Source organism: Oreochromis aureus, linkage group 4 (assembly GCF_013358895.1).
Source record: "Oreochromis aureus strain Israel breed Guangdong linkage group 4, ZZ_aureus, whole genome shotgun sequence".
NCBI lineage: Eukaryota > Metazoa > Chordata > Actinopteri > Cichliformes > Cichlidae > Oreochromis > Oreochromis aureus.
The window spans coordinates 28,873,423-28,895,020 of record NC_052945.1 but is presented as its reverse complement, the minus strand read 5'-3'; the positions used below and the strand labels follow the sequence as shown (position 1 = coordinate 28,895,020).

Sequence of the window (21,598 nt, the reverse complement as noted above, 5' to 3'; positions counted from 1 at the left end):
AAGGTGACGCTAAAGTGACGAAGGGCCGGAGTGCTGGAAACAGCAGTTTCCATGGTGTAGGCAGAAGTGGAGCCTCGCTGTGTGGGAGCTGATTTTTAACATTTGTGTTGTTTTTGACCCAGTGCCTGTTTTCAATTTATGTTTCTTGTTTGAAAACAATTACAAAATGCTGGAATATATTCCCGACTGGAACATTGTATTTCCTCATTGCCAGGTTGCTCCAAAAGCTTCTCGAAAAACCTACAGTTGATCCAAAACAATGCAGCAAGAGGTGCTAATTGATATTAGCACGAGAGACCACACTTCTATACTGGACTCGGAGTCTCTACACTCCATCATGTACCAATAGGGTGTGGCTCTGTTAGTCCCGTAGTTCTAGAATAGAATGGGAGGGATGGCTTAGCTTAAAGGTTGGGATCAAGAGATGGACCCCCTCTCTTATTTCAGGATTAGTCTTAAAAGTTAGCTTTTTTGGATAAACATGTGTTTTGGGCTGGATCAGGAGATTCTGCTGGGGGACCTGGTATCAGATACTGAGTACCTCTCCTCTCTTTCATTCCCTTTGCATTTATATGACATAATTAAAATCCATAATCCTTCCAATGTCTGTCCTCTGTTTCTCTCCCTTCCTTTCTGTATCTCCAGACATCCATGTTCCTGATCTGTGGATACGGATCCCACTAACCTGTGCCCTCAGGAAGTTAGGAGGATGTTGGATTTTGGGGGTTTTCTCTAATGTTACAGGGTCTTAACTTACTATATAAAGGACTGTTGTTGTGAACTGGAGGATTTCCAGTTGTATTATGCCAGCGTCATCCCCCCAAATCTCTCTGTGCCTTCTGTCTGAACATGCAGGTGTTACTCATGTTGTTACAATCCAGTCTTTACCGAAATGCCTACACACCACCCTCTACTTAAATTACCTCCCTTCTGTCACCCCCTCAAATCAACAGTGTCTGCCTCCTCGTCTGCGTCTCTAATTCTCACCTTTGCATGTTTTCATTCTTGCACCTGGGCCAGAGTACCGTACCGTGCCCAGCCACCTTTCCCTCCTCTGTCGCGGTCGAGATGTTCTCGACATGTGCTGCGACTTGGGAGACGGACTCTGACCCTCGAGCCTGTCACATTCGTGCTGTGCATAAACGATCTACCTCTCTCCAGTCCGAATAAGTGTGAGTTCAGCCTTTGCTTGCTTGTAAGTTGCTATGGTGCCAGGAAAGAAAGTAATAAATAGCTGTTTTATCACTGGATGTGGTTAATGATTAACAGCAGAGTAGTAAAATTAGGCTTGCTTTTATTTATTTATTTATTTATGTAGCATTGCACCTCACAGTGACGAGGGATAGAAAGTAAAATGTCAGTTTCTGTACTCACATAAACACTTTTATTGTGAGGGGTCTGCCCGATAAAGACTGGAGTGCAGGAGTGAGGCAAGTCTGTATCACTAATGAAACATTCAAAGAATTGAGTGCTTCGTGGAAAAGCAGACAGGAGATTACCTGGCCTGCCTAGAAAGACCCTTCTCTCATCATCGTCTCTATCTCTCGTTGTTTGCTCAGCAGAAAACATGCCCAGCCCTGCCTGCTTGCTTTCCCATCCTGGCGTGTCATTACAGAGAGCCCACAGCTGACAGAATCATGGCGAGGGCCTTCATAACTGCTCATTAAAGTCACATCATTTATCATCTGCACTTTCAGCGGGTCCTGGTTTGGATTAGGTCATTGCAAATGAAGCCCAAGGATGTGCTCACCGATAGTTACTCAGTAGCAGCCAGATCAGAGATCAAGTGATTTTCTTTGTATTATTTGAAAAGAAGGAGGGGGAGGAGGAGGGGGTGGAATTCCACTGGCTTTACGTAAGCAGGTGTGAGTAAAGCTAAAGGCCCAGATGTACAAACACAATTGTTGTAAGCTGGATGAAAGACATTCCTGCATAGTTTTTGAGTTGTCTGTGAAAGAGCTACAATTTCTGCCGCTTTTTCCCCTTCTGCCTCTGATAATCAGCAACCGGGCCACATGACTTCCTATGCAGTTCCTATACTGTCAGGCTGAGGGAAAGAGGTGACTGAAGAGATGACGACAACCACCAGAGGTTCAAGACCAACATGTAACCCTACACGTCTTCCGCCATAAACAATAGACCACACCTCCATCCTCTCTCTCTCTTTTTTGTGCTCTCTCTCACTCTCTCTCTCGCTCAACCACCTCTTGTGACCATAAAAGGCAAAAAAAGTCAGGGGAAGCCAGCGGCGGCTGCTGCTGAGTAGACGGCAAGAGGCAGAGTTGCCAGAATTCTTGCAGTGAGTCTGTCCCACTTTAGAGCCCCAAACTGCTAATGTTCACTCTCTGTTTGTTCGAAATGGCATCGCTTGTCTCTGAGCCAAACGCTTTTGCCCTGTGTGTGCATTTGGGTGAGGTGCTTATAAGAGAAAGAGCTGATCTGGCACAGGCCTGAGAGCATTCTGTGTTTATAGTAAATACATATCTGTATTTATATGTTAAACACACACCCTCTCCACCTTGTTAGATCTGCGTTCTGTTCCAGACAAAGCAGCCACTGTTGCTGTTTCTCTCACTCCCATCAGTTTTCATTTTCGCTCATGCAATACCTTATGGACTTAGCATGTATTAGGGATGCTGTCTTATCAGAGACGCAAAAAAAGAGGGGGGAGAGAGACGGACAAAGGAAGACGAGCTGTGCCTGTTTTCCCTTTTACTCCACATTCCCTAGTTTTGTGAGTCAACATGTGTCTTATCACTCCTTCCTGTGTACTGATTGCTAGGGAAAAAGGAGGAGGATGGAGGAGCTGGAACCCAGGGTGAGACTAAAGACAGAATAAATAGCCACTGGACACACCGGTGCTTATTATTGCATTATCATAAAAGCTGAGGAAGCTCTTAATTATTCTTTGCGGTTCGTGCTATTCAAATACACACAAACAAACACTTTGTTTAACCATGTCAAGAGGCTGTGTGAACTGAAGCATGCTGGGTACATAGTCTCGGCAGACAGGTAGATGGTGACTAACAAACCACATGGGTTGTAATAAGTGTTGTTGACCGGTTAGAGCTAGAGGATGTGGCTCAGACAGTAGCAATAAAGTGACCCTATTAGAGGTTTCCCAATTTTCTGTCATATATGTGCTGTTAAAATGGCAGATGCTCCTCATAAAAATAGCCAATGAGTTCAATGTACGTGCAAGTAATCCCAGTGACTGCATGAGCGCTGAAGCCCCTCCCACCTGTTGTTCAGACCTTTTGTTTGCAAGCCGCAGCAAATAGGGAGAAAGTCGGCCTTAAAGGGAGGGTGAAAGAGACGCAAACAGCTTGTTTGAAGACATACAAAAAAAGGCATCCTTTACCTCGCCGCACACCCAACCGGTTGTGGCAGATGGCTGCCATTCCCTGAGCCTGGCTGTTGCCGGAGGCTTCTTCCTGTTAAAAGGGAGTTTTTCCTTCCCACTGTCACCAAATACTTGCTCACTGGGGGTTGTTTGATTGTTGGGGTTTTCTCTGTTTTATTTTAGGGTTTTTACATTACAATAATACAGAGGCGGGGGTTATTGTGATGTGGTGCTATATAAATAAAACTAAGGGCCTGCGTCAACAGCCAGGATAAGTTGATAAGGATTATTTCGAACTGTGATTCTAGTATACTTCAGAAGTGAAAGAGTTGAGTAGGAAATGAGTATAAGAGGTAAATTTGTTTGCTCTATTATTTGACCTACATCTGAGCTTTTGCGTGTACAGACATGTAGGCCTGTGTCTTGCTTGAGGGCACAGACACACACACACACACACACACACACACACTGACGCTCACACACACAAATTCACGCAAGCGGTTACAAACCAAGAGTGGTCAGTGAGTTAACATGGCACCCTTTTTAACATGCCGCCACTGAATGAGTTCCTTTCTTTCTGACTGGATGATATAATGGCCTTACACACCCTGAATTACAGACACACCCTGCTGCTGCTATTACAACCAACTGAAGGGGGGGAAAAAGAGAGAGAGAATGAGCGAGAGAAAGGGAAGAGGGAGGGAGGGAGATGGTGAGGTCAGAGTTGTCCATATTTGGTAATTCTGCCTATGTTTTAATCCCACATTTATTTAGCTTCCCACTTCTGTTTGCTTCTCTTTTTTTCCCCTTTGGATCCAAGATTCTTATCATATGAGAAGCTGTTGTCATACTACAAAATGTGCTTTGAGCTCAGATCTGTTTGCGTGTCAGAAGCCTGACTCTCTTGTTTATTCCCCTGTTGTCTTCACCTCTGCCCCTGTCCTCTTTTGGCATCTGGTCCCTCTCAAGTAACACGTGACCTTTGACCTCTTAGCTGAAAATTCAGATATTTCCCGTCCATCCTAGTAAAGTAGGGATGTGGGGGCTTATTGATTTTTCCATGCAGACACGCTGAATCGTCAGCATTTCGCTCTCCATACATGCGATACCCAGCTGCCAAAACATATGGGAAAACAAACAGACACATTCCACTCATAGTGACACGCGGTGAACATAAGTCACACATTGTACTGAAAATGTCATTTTCCTGTGTTTGTCAGCGGATTCCCGTCATGCCTTAGGCCCTGCTGCAATATAAGGCAACTTCTAGGCATAAATGAGCATAATAGTTTGCCTTGTGCAGCGAATGTGTAGTTCAAGTATACCTGCACTGAAATATTTCTATCAGATATGTGTTATCTCTCTTCACAACGCCATCATCTGTTTTGTTTTGCCATCTCTTATCAGGGATTACTTCCAAACAGGAAAAACAGAAAGACTTGTCTTAGTAGAAAAACTTGCTTTAAATGAAAAGTGTGCAGATTGGGTTATAATCCACAGCTCTGCCACTTTAACCTCAAGCACTTAATCATAAATAAGGATCTGTTGTGCTGATTTAGTGGCTTTGCATGAATCACGGTTCAAATAATCCTTATCTACTTTATACTGGGTGTTTGTGCAGACCCTTTAATTCAAGCTGTTTTAGCTCTTCTCCTTTTTATATAGCTTTCGTGTGATTGGTTGCCACATATGAACAGAAGGTCTGAGCACGAGGGGTGTGGCTCATGCAGTGCAGAGCTGCAGTGACACTTTTCAGTGTTTTTGACACTCAGTTTCACTTCAGCTCTTTGTATGTAATAACTTCGCTCTTCGCGGTTAGCTGACGGAGCAACAACAGCACATAGAGTGGCCCACAGACCGGTTGTACCACATACTTTGTACACTGCCTCCATCTGACAATGGAGCTCGCTGCAGGCAGACGGGCAATCCCCGGTCACTACCGCTGAAATGACCATATCAGGGTTATCCGCTCTTATCAATCTTATTATAGTTAAGTGAAACTAAACTAAAAAAATAATCTTCTGAAAAATATTAAAACTATCCATGCATCTATATTCTACTTATTCAGGGTCATGAGGAGCTGGAGTCTATCCCAGCTGTAATTAGGGTGAGAGGCAGGGTCCATCCTGGGCAGATCGCCAGTCTGTCGCAAGATTAACACAGAGACACAGGCAACCATTCACACCTATTGGCATGTTAGGCACCAGTTAACCTAACCTCACTAACTGCATGTCTTTGGACTGTGGGAGGAAGCCAGAGTACCGACGCAGAGGTGGGAAGAACATAGCATACAGAAAGGCCCCGGCCTGATGTTGGTTTCAAACCCAGGACCTTGCAGTGAGGCAACAGTGCTAACCACTGCACCACTGTGTTGCCCATTAAACCTAAATTAAACAATTTTATGAAATTTTGGAAAACTAACAAATATATATATATATATATTGAACATTTTCAAACAATAAAAACTAAACTGAGAGAAGAAACTAAACTGAAATTAAATAAAAGTCAAAATGAAATAAAAATCTGAAAGTCATTCAAAAACAGGAAACTATAATAACTCTGGCTCTCACTGACATCACACAGAGTCAATAATAGAAAAAAAAGGGCCTGAAACCGAGTCCTTAGAAAAGTCCAACTCCTGAACTTTTGACTCGCATTACTCGAAGCTTTGGTCATTTTGCGCATCCACCAATGCAGCAGCATATACTGACAGCCAAAGCCTAATAGTCAGGGTCCACAAACAGATTGGTGATAAACTGAAGTGAAAACACAAACCCTTAAAGCAGACAGTGAAGACATCCAATGGCATTTTTATGGGAACACAGAGAAAGTGAAAAAACATTTATTTTCCACCGCTAACGTCTCCCTGCTGGTTGTGGCATGTGCGTTGGTCCTGTGCCTTCAGGGCCCGCTCAGCAAACCGGGCTCAAATCACCCAATTTGAATCCAGGAGGGCTGCTTGAAGTAAACAGGTTCATATTGTACTTTCCATTCTCCGGCGTAGACTTTGGCACTGGTACCACAGGACTTTCATCTCCACATCATTCACCCTTTCCTACCACATTCCTGCTTTCCTGTTCTCCATTCCCCCATTCTCTCTTTATCCTTCATTTCTTTCCACAAAGCAATGTTAGAGCCTTTTTTTTAAACAGCGAAATGAAAACAAATGTCAACATGTATTTCTCTCCTTTCACACTAATTAGATCATCACCTGCGGCGGTTCCCATGCAGTGTTAACACGTCTGATCACGAAGCTCGGCTTACTTGTCGGGCAAGTGAAAAGTCACATAACTGTTTTTGAACTTTATCTTACACCGTGTTTGTTCTTCAGATCTAATCTCATATCTGACAGGTGTATGGCTGCATTTCAATAAACTCACTGGGAAAAAACAAAAAACAAAAACTGGAGATCTGTTGGGACTGGCCCAAAGGTGCAGGTGGAATTTTTTAAAAGGGTAATTGCGTTTTGCATCACAAAAATAAATCCACATCACCTGGTTTCTCGCATCTAAGAGCTTGGGAAAGTGTGGATAAAGTTTTTATATTTAAAAAATCCCTCTGGTGGAAGCAGGAGCCAATAAGCTGAAATTACTTGTATGTAATGGTGACAGGATGACTGAGTTTTTGAAAATTGTTTAACAGTGAAAAATTCAAGGCCCTCTGCAACCATGCTGCCAAAGTGTGGGTCAGCCACTCAGCTGCACACTGGCCTTCCTGACCTCCTTTTAGAGTGGAGACAGCCTGTTTACAGAGAGGAGTGCTCCACTATTAATACATCTTATGTGTTTAAGCAGACAGAGGTGGGTGTAGAGTTTCAACAAACCACTGCCTGAGCTTTCGTTACACCTTAAAAAAGAAAGAGACAGACAGATTAGTAATATGAGTAGCAGGCAAGCCTGCATGTGCATGATTTGTCTGCTATCTGACAGCAGAAACAAAATCAATCACATCTGGAGCCATCTGTGCTAGTTGTTTAGCACAGCGTTCAGGGCAGACTAGACCTCGCTGACACACGAGGGGAGATCCTGAGTGATGCAGTTCATCCTGAGAGTGACTGGTACTTATATGGTCATAAAAATCCTTAGCATGCACATACCTCTCTCATTAAACACAGCTTTATCGGTAACCTCTCTAGTCTCTCCTCCCTCCTCTCAACGCTTTCAAGTTCAGTTTTTTTTTTCTTTGTCCCGCCTATTCGCTGTCACCCCTCTGCACTGTGCCGCCTTCAGAAGAAGCTGATTGGACAAAAGTGTCGAGGATTAACAAAGGACGGCGGCCATTGGCCAGGGGGCGGATATGTGACAGCTGGGTCCCGCCTCATCCTGAACCCCACCCCAGGCTCCGGCGGGCCGTTCGCTGACTAAAATTACGCAAACCAGAGACCAGCCAGTGGAAGAGGGAGGGAAAAAGGAAGAGGGGGAGAGAGAGAGAAAAAAAGATAGAAAGAGCGACTGACTGAAGTGGAGGAAGCGAGCTCTGTAGTTTAGCCTGAACTCTTCGAAGCTGCTGCCGACAGGAAGATAAGTTTGTCTCACTGCGACGCTGACTGAGCCACAAGGTTGTTGTTAGCCACCCTCTTAAAAAAGGCATCCTGCACCCCAAAAGCAGGTAATTTCTTTCAACTTGAACACTTTTGTCTGCCATGCTTTCTCCATGTACTCGTTTCTAACTCGTGCAATTCGCTTGTCGCCGCAGCAAGTGCAGTGAACCAGGAAGCAGGGCTTTTTTTTTCTTTTTTTGGCTAGTTCAGTGCTGCAACTAGAGCAAGCTGCTCTGGGTGGAGTGGGACCTCCGTCAGAGTTTTAACCCGAGCTTTATTTAACTTCACAGCACTTTAATATTCAAATAATATACCGACCATAAACTTTTAATACACGAGTGAGTGTGCAGTATGTGAAGCGTAGGTCTCAGAGTACAGCTTCAGCGTTGTGGCAGCTCGCGAGAAGCTAAGTCTTAACGGTAGAGGCAGGAAGTGATTCGCTTGAATGAATGGCACCGTGGAAGGAAAAAAAGAGAGAAAAAAAAGCCGGGGGAGAGTTTGAGCTCAAGAGAAGAGGTGGAAGTTCAGGCTATCCGAACACCGGCTCGGTGTAAGATATGAATGCTTAGTTTGTGGTGGTTGAACTTATCGGTGTGTAGCGGTGGGAGACAGACACAGAGTGTGGCCGGTAATATGTCTGGCTGGCAGGATGACGTCAGTGGATCGCCGAGCTGAGCGTTTCCGCCACTGACCAGCTTTACCCATACTAAACCATATCACCTGCATGTCTGTGCACTGCTACTGCCAACATGGTAGCACCAGGAAGGCTTAAACAACGCTGACAACACGAGGAACACATTTGACTGTGATTTTTGGGAGAGGCATAGAGAAGTAATTTAGTGGGAAAACTCATAGGAGCTGGGCTAATATGGATGTTTCAGAAGCTTAACTTGTTCTATGTGATTGTCTGTACTATGTGAAGTACATATTTCTAGATAGATTTATTAATAAAAATATTCTAGTTCACCTGGGAGGCACTTAACATTTATTATCTCTTAAGATAAAAGTCCACTGGCTTTCCAGTAAGGCTAAGGTTTCATTCTTCATACACTCATTGATTGCCTGATATGAAAGCAGTGTTTCCAGTCAGCATTATTCCAGGCCAAGATAGTGAAGAACGAAAATAGAGATGCGTGTAAAAAATGCAGTGAATGTTATCCACACAGAGGATCTAAAGTCATTAAGGGGTGAAGCAGAAGGAAGTATTTCGCAGAGGGAGATGGGCATTATGATAAAAGATGTGGTTGTTATGTAGATGAGCCAGATGTTAAGTCAGAGTGGTTCCTGCAGTGCCAGCTTAAAATGACCAGGCTTGTCTTGTAATTACAATGCGGTCCACTCTGATGAACATTAGCCGGGCAGCGTGACTTCTTCCACTTATAAGAGCTGGAAGGGCTCGGTATCAGCTCAGTCTGAGTGCATTTTTATTTGTGCAACCCAGTAACCAAAATTTACCTCAAAAGGCTTTACGATCTGTAAAACATGAGACGCCATGTAATTTTAGAGCCTCGAAAGTCATCACAGGAAACTTTGAGTTCAAGCTCGGGCAAAGTGTGCATGCGTCTGCAGTGGAAATGCTGATCTGCAAGGGCTTCATAACAGTCTTCTGATAACTTCGCAGGACAGAGATTACAAAAAAGCATCTCTAGTTAGTTCAGGCTCAAAGAGAACATGCATGTTACGGCAACATTTGGGCCAATCACAGATTTTCAGTGTCCCATTCAAATCAGGACCAATCATGTCATACCAGTGTGCATCCTCCTGAGTGATGTGCTTTGTCAGTATCATTTGTTTGCATCCGTTAGATGACGCATAGTTGTTTGCACTCAGGGACTGTGGAACGCACCCTCTCTAGTCATTTAGGCTATGACAACCACCAAAGTTCAGCATTTTGGGGGAAGGAATGCACAAAGTCTGCATCAAATCAGAATTGGGCATCCCAGCAGCTTTGGCACTCCTCCACCCAAACCTGCTTCTCATTGTAGAAGGTGTTAGTGGTCTCAGAGGGAGGCAGCGTGGCACCTTTTTGCTTTTGAACAGAAACGCTTATTTCATATCAGTTGGTTTCTGCCAAGAAAGTCTTAAACCACAGTGCAAGGTTACTACAGTAACTATGCTTGCAGGCTGAGCAGTGATCAGTATTAGTCATTGTAGTAGCAGAAGAATAGCCACAGCTTGTGCAGAATTCTTCTATAAATGGCATCTCAGGGTGACGTTTCTCCGGATGAGTCTCCCTGAGAGCAGCAGTCATGTGCTGCGATGCTTGAGAAATAAAGTCTGATGCTTGAAGGGTCACATGGGGTGACATGTTGTATGTCATATCCTGTTATTCACAAGAGTCATTTTGGCAAATTAATACATTGTGCAACATCTTCTGGAGGCCAGTTCCCCTCTCCCTTTGCCAGTTTCGGTGCTGTTATGGAGCCCCCCTGCAGAGATCGTTACATTCCATCATTCATGTGTCAGCAATGTCCATACTCGAGGCCCTCCTGGGGGGGCGGCAGTTATGTACTGTAGTCCTGACAAAATTGAATGCAGGCCTCTTTTAAAATGTGAACAGGGTGCTGGTTTGCGAGGCTGTTCAGTCTTTTCAGAGTGATACGGTCTGAGGGAACTTGCCTGTGGATGTTTAGATTTCATTGAAGAGTGGATGTCTCAGCTGGGGAAGATTACTTGCAGGCCCCTTGCTTCTGTTGCTCTGTGGAGAGGGCAGTGTGACATTATTTGGCACATCGCAATCTTTTACCCAGTCACAGTGTTCTTTGAAGAAATGTCAGGTATCCCTACTCTGCCTTTATGAACTACATTCGCATGTGCAGTAATTCCTGCAATTTAGATTGCCAAGAAAAACAGATTGGAATATGTGCTGGGCTTTTTTTAGGACTGAGAGTAATGGGGCATAGTTGAATTAATTATGATACCTGTCTGTTGAAAATGATGAGAACAAAAAAAGGTTCTGACTTTTGAAAATGTGACTTTCCTTTGGTTTAGCTTCTACCTTTTCTTGAAATAGTTTCTTAATGTTCAGGAAAATGGTAATGTTGAAATTTGGGTGCGTCTTTCACACAAGATTCACAAATATAAACAAAACATTCCTGTCAGAGGAGATTGCCAAGTTTTTTTGTTTGTTTGTTTTTTTCCATTATCCATAGCAGAGCCAATCATATCCTATGTAGCAGTGTCAGCTGTGAGCGACACTGGCTTAAACTCATTTTTGTGTATTTAAGGCAGTATCAAACATTAACACATTTGAGCCTGTGGAGTCTGAATGCAGTATATCATTAATGCTGGCCTTTAATTCAAGTCATTCAAACTGCTGCTTTCTCCTGAATGTCTCTTCTAATTTAGCTCTGCCTCAGTTAGTGGTTGACCCGACTGCTCTCAAGGATATGCAGACCGTGGGGTTTTTTTCTCTTTCTTTCTTTCTTTCTTTTTTTTTTTTTAAACTGCTCTGTATTTCCTTGTTGTCTCAGTCTTCTTATCAGACCTTTCTCTGTGACCTCTGTTCACAGTGCATGTTCTTCGTTTTACCTCCCCTGTCTCTTTTCCTCTGCTTATTACCCCCCCCCCCCACCTTCCTCCCTCACAGCACACACCTGTGAGGTTTCAGTAGAACCCAACAATGCCAGGAAATGACTGTGCTCTGACTTAGTCTACATAAACAAAAGACTTGTTGATATTTCAGGTCTTGAAGGACAGACCTTGACTTATGCCTCCTTGTGGCAATGGCTCAGCAGATGGTGCTTCTTTCTGTTCGGTTACACTAATTATGAAGTATTGTTTGATTAGAGATTACAGTCATACAGTTGAGCCTTCTCCAAAATCTTGTCTTGTAAAAACTTTTTCAAAGTTCTAGTTAGCATGCTTTACTTATTCATGTAAATGTACGTTTTTTTTCTTTAGTGTGAATCAAGACAAAAGCTGGGTGGAGGTTAAAAGGCCTGAAACAGGGAAGGTGGCTAATCTGCCGTGACTGTAGTAAAGCTCAGTTGCCTTTCTGCATATGACCTAAATGTACTTTGTCCATGGTTGGGTGGGCGTGTGTGACCTACACACCTGGTTGTTTTTTTTTTTTTTTTGTAACTGTGCGTAAAAGCAATTGATACTTGGGACGAAGTGAAAGACAGTTTTGCACTATGAACTTTGAAACTTGCTGAGTAATAGGTCTAATATTTGACTCCCGTTGGACAGTTTATTCACATGTTAATCAGAAATTTGACTACATGCCAGCTGTCCAGGTTGTCAGACTGTCATGTGGTTCTCTAAAGACTGTTAATGTGTTGTTTTATGAGATGGGGTTTTTTTGTAAAGAAGACAGCTTTGTATTGTCTGAATCTCTCAAAGGGAGTGACCCAAGTAGCGATAACAAGTGATAAGGCTGAGACAAACCGCATGGCAATCCACAAAGTAGAAGCAGCAGATGGAGGCTTTCTGCTGGTATACTTGAATGTTTAAGAACATATGAAAAGTGAAGCAATAAAAGTAGATTTCCTTCATTGTGTCTGTCAGAAATCAAATGCGTAGCTGTTCCAGTGCAGCTTTCCTCCTAAGAAAGATTGCTGCTGACAAACAGAAATGTGTATCTTAACTCCCTTCTGCATTCTTTCACTGTCTATTAAAAGGCTTACGTAACGATCTGTGAGCTATCACATAGTCAATACTGTTGGAGTGTTTTTCTAAAAGGCCAGGCGAAGTAACCAGTCGTTTGGGCTGTGGTGTAACAGGGTGGTTGTTTCAAAGATAGCTGTGAAATTTGTTCTGTGACCCTGAAACTGTTGCAGTTGTCAGGCAGATGACCTATTTCAAACGATCTGCCCTATTTGTCATTTAAATCAACATCGAATCTTAACTATTGCTTGGATTGGGTGGAGGTGAAATGGATATATTGGAAACTGATGACTTAAAAGTATCATTGAAATGCTTGACTTGAGGCAGTATGTCGAAAGATCATGTTCCCTCTCCAATTCTTTTTTTTGCACTGTCTCCACCGTAAAAACTTGTGTTGTGATCAAGTGCAAGAAAGTTAACTTAAAGTAAAAGAAGTGCTTGAAAAGGTCAACTAGAATGATGTGTAGTTGTTGAGCTCATAGACTGTATATTAACGATGAACTTGGCAGTGTGATGGCACCTTTTGGTTAGTAAGCCTAGTAGTGTTGCGACTTTACCGTCTTGGTGTTTTAAAATTTGCAAGATTGAGTGGATCTGACTAAGAAACTGAGAGACAATAGTAGCTTATCTGTCTACCTACACATGTAGGCCACGCCAATAGCATACACTTCTTTATATTTTTATGCTCTATTGTGGTCGTCCATTCATAAACTAAAAAGAAAACGTAAACTACTTACTACGGTAACCAAAGGAGTTGCCCCTTTGCTGACCAGTAGAAAAGTATGTCCATCTTTGGTATACAGTCTATATGCTGAAACATGAAGTCACTGTGCAAGTGCATTAAATCTGTACTCTTGTGCTAATGCTCAAAAGGGCCTGACTTCGATCTGTGAAAAGAAGTGCATTAGTTTAGAAGTCTGAGAAGGCAACCTGGTTCTCATTTGACTGACAACATCAGACTTTATGGTCTTAGAAGCTGGTTTTCAGCATTATTTGATCTAGGATAATGTTCATTTTCAAACAATGGTTTAATTTTCAGTAAATATTGAGAAATCACTATTGCATGGGGATTCCACACAAATTCACCTCTCGTTCTTCATTTCTAGTTTAAAAATAATGATATTAAAAAATTGATGGCCAAAATGCACAAGCAAAATCTTTACAACAAAACCTCATAACCAGTAGGTGACATTATGGTGGCTGTGTCTGCCTCTGCATACAGTGTATGGTTGAAAAGGGCCTGCTTGGCACTAATTTAACGACGAGAGGCCTAACCAAACACTCATAGTTCAATTGTTATATCCACTATTTCGCTGTCAGTCAAATCTAATTCAGATGAACACACTTAAACATGACTGTGGTGTCGGCGAAGAAGTTCACTAGCTCATCTGAAAAGGTTGTGGGGGGTCAGACTAAAGTCTGAGGTCATATGATGTTGTAGGGGCCCCTAGCTGCAAGTGGTAGATGGCAGTGGCTAGCTTACAGTGCAGTGAAATTTGATCCTGGTTGGGGCAGGAATGTGAAAAGTAATGTGGAAAGTGATGTAGGTCTGTCATGCAGTGTGGTTATTTTTCCAGCCAGGGCTTAATTTACTCCTCAGTCCTCAGATCTGCACAGCATGGGCTCAAGAAAAGCGCCACCTTTCTTCTCGTCGAAAGACTCGCACACAACAAGTTCCTCAAATGGCAAAATAGTTTTCTCAGCTTGTCATTTCCTCTTTTCTCCTCCCCTCCCTTCTCCTTGCCCCACCCTTGTGCCACTTTCAGAGGAGGAGGGTGAAGGAGGTAGAGAGAGTTGACGTGTAAGCCCATAATGAATTTTGACTGACTCGGTACCTTAGCGGCTCCTGTCTGGCACACACTCATGTCATGAGAGGGCAGACTTGCAGTGATCAGCTCAAAGTGCGAGGGGGTCGAATGCAGTAAAGCCACGACAGAAGAGCCATTGATGCAGTAAAAATAGACAAAGTAGTATTTGTTGGAATGAGTAGCATAAACGGATGAAGGGTGTCAATGGGGCAAAACAATGTCCACAGCATGAGAAAGGCAACTGAGGACGAGCAGGCTTGGCTCAGGTTATGCTAGTGGGATGCTGTGATGAGATGCTGTTGGTGGGAGTACAGTGTTATTGACTTTGCTCCCTTTCTATTAATAATCCTGCCAATGTCAGCTCAGCACAGCTGGCTTTATGGGTTCCTTTCAGCTGGAGCAGGAGGGTTTGACTGTACATGGTCAAGCTGTGGTGGAGGTTGTCTCGACTCCAGTTTTTGGTTTTAAAAAAAAAAAATCTTTAACTTGGTGAGGTAGAAAAGAAAGACGGGGAGTTTTTAACTGATGAATCGAGGGTCTCAGTTTTAAAAGGTCTTGGGTTCACCTGCTTTCTAAACGTTACGTTTCCCTTTTCCTTTCCTTGTTCCTCCTGCACTTCTTTCTAAATGTCCTGGCTCCTGCATTACTTCCTCTGTTTGGAACCACACTGGTCTTTGTGAAGTAGTTTTGCACACCGGCCTTTGTTCTCGTCCTCGTGTTGTCTTGTGGTTCCTCTTCCTCTTTCAGCCAGATTGTCTAATGGGGTAGAGCTAACTAACTCTGTGATTTTTTTTTTTTTTTTTTTTTTTTTTTTTTTTTTTTTTTTTTATATAATTTTTGAATGGGTTTTCAGTCATTGCTCATAAAACTTTGCCGTGCTGGTTTCAGGATGACTGTCCAAGTATCTGCCACCACGTAATCACTTAATAAGTAATCTGTGTTATGAAAATCTAGATGAGTTGAAGTGGGGCTAAGCAGAATAGATGGTGTTTTCGCAGCCAAGTGTCGCTCCACAGACAGGGATTCAGAGAACGCTTGATTCTTACAGGATTATGGATGCATTGGCAGCAGGGCTTCAAGAATAGGAACCGGGGAGGTTCATGAGCTTTAATGCACAGTGTTTTATCTCAATGTCAAGTCAACATCCAAGACTTACTGTAACTGTTAAGCTCTATGGGGAAAAGCTAGGCTCTAAAATTGGCTGTTCTTTATCCCTCGTCTTCTACCTTCTATATAGAACAGCCCTTGCCAAGCTAGAATAGCTGCTGGGAGTAATTTTAGACCTCATTGCTCTCTGGAGAGCTAGTTTGAAGTATGTCACGGTTATCTGTGTCAGGCATGTGAGTCGGACTATGGCAGACGTCATTGTTAGATTGGACTTTAGTCCTCCTCTTCTACTGCTTGGCTGATTCTTTTTTTTATAGGTGACGATAAACTGACTTTATGTGGTTAGGACAAAAACATTTTGAGTAAGTCAGACATAATGTAACTGGGAATGGACAAATAGGAAAAAAATCTGTGGATTAATTGGTAAGAAAAACAACTGCTTGCAGCAGTTTCCAAACATTAAATGTCTAAACTGCAGTTTCGTATGAAAGACTTCTGGTTAACATTAATTTAAAATGAATAAACTAGCAAGTATTTGATCCTTAAGCAACTTGACTGCAGCAACAGATGGTGTGTGTATTTGTTAAGATTATTTGATACTTTTTATAGTGGCCTGGCAAACATGTCGCCCTGTACCTTTGAATCATAGCAAGCTAAAACAAACCAGAGCGCTGGGTGTGTTCTGTTTCACTTCTTGTTTTTGCCAGACAACAAAGCTACAGGGATTATAATCAGTTATGGCTCGCATACAAACTCTGCACGGGGCCAACTGATCTGAATTTAGAGGGACAAGTAATGGCCAAAAGAAGTTTAAAGGAGTATGGGAGCACTGTCAGAGACGCACTACAAGGAATGAAGAGCTCTCAAAAGTATGGAGCAATGTTTGTGAAACCCCTAAGGGCACACTTGACATGCTAATGTGACAGGAAGAAGCCCTAGAAAATGGGTTTGAGAAAGATGTAAGGGGAGAGGTATATAGGACAGAAATTTGTGGAATGCCTTTGCATGCTGTCTCTCTCTGATAAAGAGTGAGTATGGGAGGAATGTGACCCTGAAAAGACTGGATAAACAAAAGGGGAGGGTGGGTGCTGGTGTTAGGATTGTGCACAGGGAGTCTGAAGGCAGACGAGGAAGCTTGTGGCCAGCTGAGAGAGAAAGCAGGACAAATTTGCCCCACGTTCTGTTAGAGGATGGGGTCTGTAGACCACAGATGAGCTAGTGGGCGTGGTGCGCAGTGATGGACGTCAGCTGTGGTTCAGCCTGACAGAGTGCTGATGGAGGACATGGAGCAGCAGGGGTCATGAGAAGAATGGCTCTGCCTCTGCTTTCTTTCTCAGAGCTCAGGGTTAATGTGCTGGAACAAGCAGCACTTTTGTATCTTAGTACTTTTTTTGGTTTAGGTCCTCCAGAGTCTGTCACATTGAGAACAATTTATGAATGCTTCAGAGTTTAAAGGTTGTGTCCCTCTGGCTGAGAATCTTCACTGTTGTAAAGCAAGAGCAACTATACACAAATTCACTGTACCTCTAAATTTGGGGCTTTAGGGGGAAATGTGTGAGCTGTGAAGTCTGCTGTTGAACTGCTGACAGCTGAAGGAAAATGTGCATGGCTTTTTGTAAGGCTCTGGAAATGCAAGACTTGTAAATCAGTGGTGTGTACAAGCAGCATTTTATTATGCTGAGCATGAGTAATTTGAACCTTGTCCCACTGGACCTGCAGTGTGAAATTGCTCTCATCAAACACTTGACTGCCTCTATATATTCATTTAGACACAGGCATGACTACCTGCTGAGCCCGACCTCTGCTGTGTTTTTCTTGACGTTTGCATATGAGTGACGAAGCATATGCAAACTGTCTGTGTGCTCTGCTCCCCTCAGAGGTGAGGGAACACTAGAAAAGACCAAGAACCCTGGTGATGCTGGGAAAATTGGTGTGGGTCTCCCGCTGTGCTGGAATGATAATTGAGATAGTAAAGGCTGGGGTACCGGTGTCGGTGAAAGCAAACTACGTTCGGTTAATTGCTCACAGTGTCTCTGCACTCACTGTTTGGGCGGTTTGGCTGTAGCCTGCTCGCGCCTTTTTTCTTTTCTTTTCTTTTTCTTTTTTTTTGCTTGCCTTACTGGTTGTACTAGTCTAGTCACTTTCCATATGGGTTAAACCACAGCACTCCCTGTTAGCAAGCTGTTATTTATAAGCGTGTTTAGACTAGGCTGAGCAGAGATTTCAATCTATATGATTAGACCTGATGTTTATCTTTATGCGCTTGTGTGTAATGTGAACTGCAACATTCAGTGTGAATCTCATTTGTTTTGTATTCATTTATAATTCATGAGTTTTATCAAGCTTGGTAGTTCTCCTCCTACTTGATAGTTTTGCAACGCATTAGTGAGAGAGGAGGAATTTTTGGATGGGCCTCAAGGTGCCTACTCAGTATCTATTGGAAAGGGGAAAGTACGAATGACATGTATGTGGGTGGCACCACACAAACATTTAAACTTCCTCTAAATAATAAACCAAAACAATCAAGCAGGAATGTGAAAAGGGACTTTTCCTTTAGTTCCTGCAACCCCTTGATAAGCGCTATAATTCATCAACCAGTTTATCTCTCTAAAATCAAACGAGCACCATGACCAGCCAGTAAAAGACTGTGTACTGGAGCAGTTAGCCAAACTGGAGGCACCCCTGTTGGTACGGCTGTGTCTGTGATCCGGACACGTTTCTTCCCTGCCGCTCGAAATTTGATTAGGTATTCACAGCATTTAGCCTCGGAGTAACAGATCCTTGTTTGACCCGTTTCCTTTATGTCAACGCAGATCCGTATTGCTCTTGTACATTAGTGGTGACCTGTGCATTCCTCAGAGATTACACGTGTAGACAGATGGATACCAAATAGAGAAGGAGTTAAACAGGAAATTACCTTTGAAGATGTGAAACTGCTCATTAAACTTTAGTGTGACACTAATCTCCCTGCACCACTAACGACAAACAATGTTTCTTTTTCTCTCTGTAAAACAGCAACCATGTCGGATGCAGACAAGTTTCTGTATGTGGACCGTAATGTGGTCAACAACCCACTGGCACAAGCTGACTGGGCTTCCAAGAAGCTGGTATGGGTGCCCTCGGAGCGCCTGGGGTTCGAGGCCGGCTCCATCAAGGAGGAGCACGGCGACGAGTGCGTTGTGGAGCTGGCAGACTCTGGAAAGAAGATCCGAGTGAACAAGGATGACATCCAGAAGATGAACCCCCCGAAGTTCAGCAAGGTCGAGGACATGGCTGAGCTCACGTGTCTGAATGAGGCATCCGTGCTGCATAACCTGAAAGAGAGATATTACTCTGGTCTTATATATGTAAGTATGGAGCACTGACCTTCTCTTGCTCTGTTCATTCTGTCTGCTGAAATCTAACATCACAATAATCTACTAGATGTGATTTCTAATTATATTCACCCACATATATTATTAATTTTGGATTCTAGTATAGTAGCTTTGCAAGATTCAAGGCTTAAGCTGCAACTGAAAATGACATTCAATTAAATGATGCACTAATATGTTGATTTTCTAATAAAGAAAATACATTTTCTTCATGTTCACTATTTGACTGCGGACCCATTATGCTCACATCAAACTGTGTTTTAATTCTAGGACTTCTTATGAATCACAGTTCAGAATAGATTATTACACTGGGCTTTGGTGCAGCGCCTGACCTCATCCTGCATGAAGCAAGCTGTTTCAGCTCTTCTTCCTTTGAAGAAAAAAACAAGCTTTGTTTTGATTGGCTTCCCCTCATAAACAAAAGGTCTGATCAGCAGTTGGGTGTGGCTTTTGCGCCCACAGCCAGAGCTGTGTGCATGAGATCACCATATTAGGGATGGCTGCTATCGCTGACATCATTCAGACCCAAGAGCAGGAGAAAAACCACAAACAAAACCCTCTGAAAACTTTGCTTTTAGCTCGTGGGGATTACTTCCTCATAGACTTGCCTCATAATGTCAAACGTTAACCAGGTTACTATTGTTATAGAAAACAAATGACAGGAAAAAGGAAGAGCATAGCCGTTCCCCACTGGCTTATAGAAAACAATCTACTCTTGAACCCTGTCCAACCTCCTAATTATCTTGTTAAGCTCCAGTGCAATGACAAATCATACACTGGCTTTTCTTATAAAGAATGTGAACAGTCTTTTAACATACTAGTGGTATTTCAGCAGTCTTCTCCCTCAGTGTTGTCCCACTTTGTCTCTCTTGTTTGATCTGTGTGTGTATGTGTGTTTCAGAGTCTTGTAAACAGGAAGATGTAGGGAACAATACAGTCGGGAGTGTGAGAGAGATGAAAAACAGTTTTGGCAGAGATGAACATGGAATGTAAATTATGTTGTAACTGCTCTTGCTGCCCCCATAATGAATGTTATTTACTCCATCTGGGCTGGGAGTGATTTTGGCCTCTTTGACTCTGCGATGTGTGACCCGGTCATATCAACACAGCCCGTTGTACCCCTCCCTCCAGAGACCCAGGCTACGGTCGGTTTGAGTGGCTCCAGGGTCTGTAGTCATGAAATTGACCATCTCTCGGGGGAATGCGGGTGTACAACAGAGGGAAAGATGCCTGGTACAAAGAAATTGGGAGGGCAGCTCAGGAATGCGAAATATTAAAAAAACAAAACAAAAAAACCCCCTTCATTTGTTATGATATGAGGAGAGATGACTCCAGATATACAAGATACATGACTTATTAGTTTTATAGAAATGAATAAACAGGGAATTTTAATGTCTGACTCTGAGAAAACATTGTTTTATTGTGTATATGACTTGGCTGGCTTGTCAAATAGCTGTACTTTTTATAATGCCAAGGTCAGTCATCAGTTTAAACTTGCAGTAGGGTGGGTTTAATATTACATAACACAGGAGGATTACAAATAAGAGTTCATGAGAATTTTTAAACTGAAGATGGGAAGTCCTTGTTATCGAGAAGCTGCAGAAGCCCTTTTACTTTAATGCGAACTGGTCATTTATATTAATTCAGTAATGCAGAGGGATGCAAATCTCTGATCACATATACACGTCCTCTCTGTTTGACTTGGACGTTGTAGAAGCAGACAGAGAATGATTTTAAGTACAGATTTCTTTCTCCATTTCAGGCGAAGAGCACTTCTTTAATTGTTTAATTCTCATCCACTTTGCAGACATACTCTGGCCTCTTCTGTGTCGTCATAAACCCCTACAAGAACCTGCCCATCTACTCAGAGGAGATCGTTGACATGTACAAGGGCAAAAAGAGGCACGAAATGCCACCCCACATCTACGCCATCACTGACACGGCTTACAGAAGCATGATGCAGGGTAAGACACGGTCCCAGCTGCCTGTCGAGATGAGAATTGTATGACGGCATTTAAAGAAAAGGATGTGGCGGCGATGTGCTATCATGAAAATATATTTAGTTTGCTGTTAAATGTTTGAAACTCTTGAACATTTCCACACCAAAAAATACAGTTCCTGTCTAACATTCCCAGACAGAACATTGTCTGTGAAACTGGTGTTCTGGGTGGCACAGCTTTGATCAACACTGGCTGATTGTTTGTATCATTACTTCTTTTAAAAATGAACGCAGGGTATAAGAGTACTCTGTATTTTGGCTCTGCATGGAAGACCCAGGGGACCGCTGGTTGCAGAATGTTGTTGAGACCCTCTGAGAATTGCAGTTTTCCAGCTTGTCCCATCAGAATCTCTCAGCTCAAGCTAATAACATTTGTTGCTCACTCATTGGAAAGATACACATGGGATATAAAATAAATGTTCAACATTTATGAATTGACACCATGTTTGAGCCTGTACAGTAGCTTACAGCCATTATGTTGAGCAAATTTCCTGACAAAGCTCTGCTAATGCAGATTTCCTGTGCCCCCCCCCCCCCCCCAACTCATGCCGTGTCACATAATTATGCAGTGTTTTTGCGACTGCGAATTGCCATCGAGACAGTTCTCGGTGTTTCCTGCATGGCAATTGTATTGTATCTTTTAATTAGTCCACCTCCTGCATGCACCACAGCAGCTGGACATTAAGGCCACTGTTGTGGATATTGTTGCTCACTCCACCCGAGCTACACTCTGTCCCTTCAATGCTTTTCATTTGAGGAGGCAATGCAGTAATTAAAAAGGTTACTTAGACCCAAGCACGTCTTCACTGTCGCAGGAAGCCG

At 43.0% G+C, this 21,598-nt stretch overlaps 1 protein-coding gene across 2 annotated transcripts in view; it reads left to right on the top strand.

The window, feature by feature from the left end:
- Window positions 1-7,721: 7,721 nt before the first annotated feature.
- The window catches only part of LOC116326863 (myosin-9-like), a 29,238-nt gene continuing 15,361 nt past the window's right edge, over window positions 7,722-21,598 (top strand). For both annotated transcript variants that reach the window (XM_039610967.1, XM_039610966.1), the window contains exons 1-3: window positions 7,722-7,951; window positions 18,422-18,753; window positions 20,585-20,741. In XM_039610967.1, the coding sequence (XP_039466901.1) occupies window positions 18,427-18,753; window positions 20,585-20,741 (484 nt within the window). In that variant the 5' untranslated portion in view covers window positions 7,722-7,951; window positions 18,422-18,426. The remainder of the gene's footprint in view (window positions 7,952-18,421; window positions 18,754-20,584; window positions 20,742-21,598) is intronic.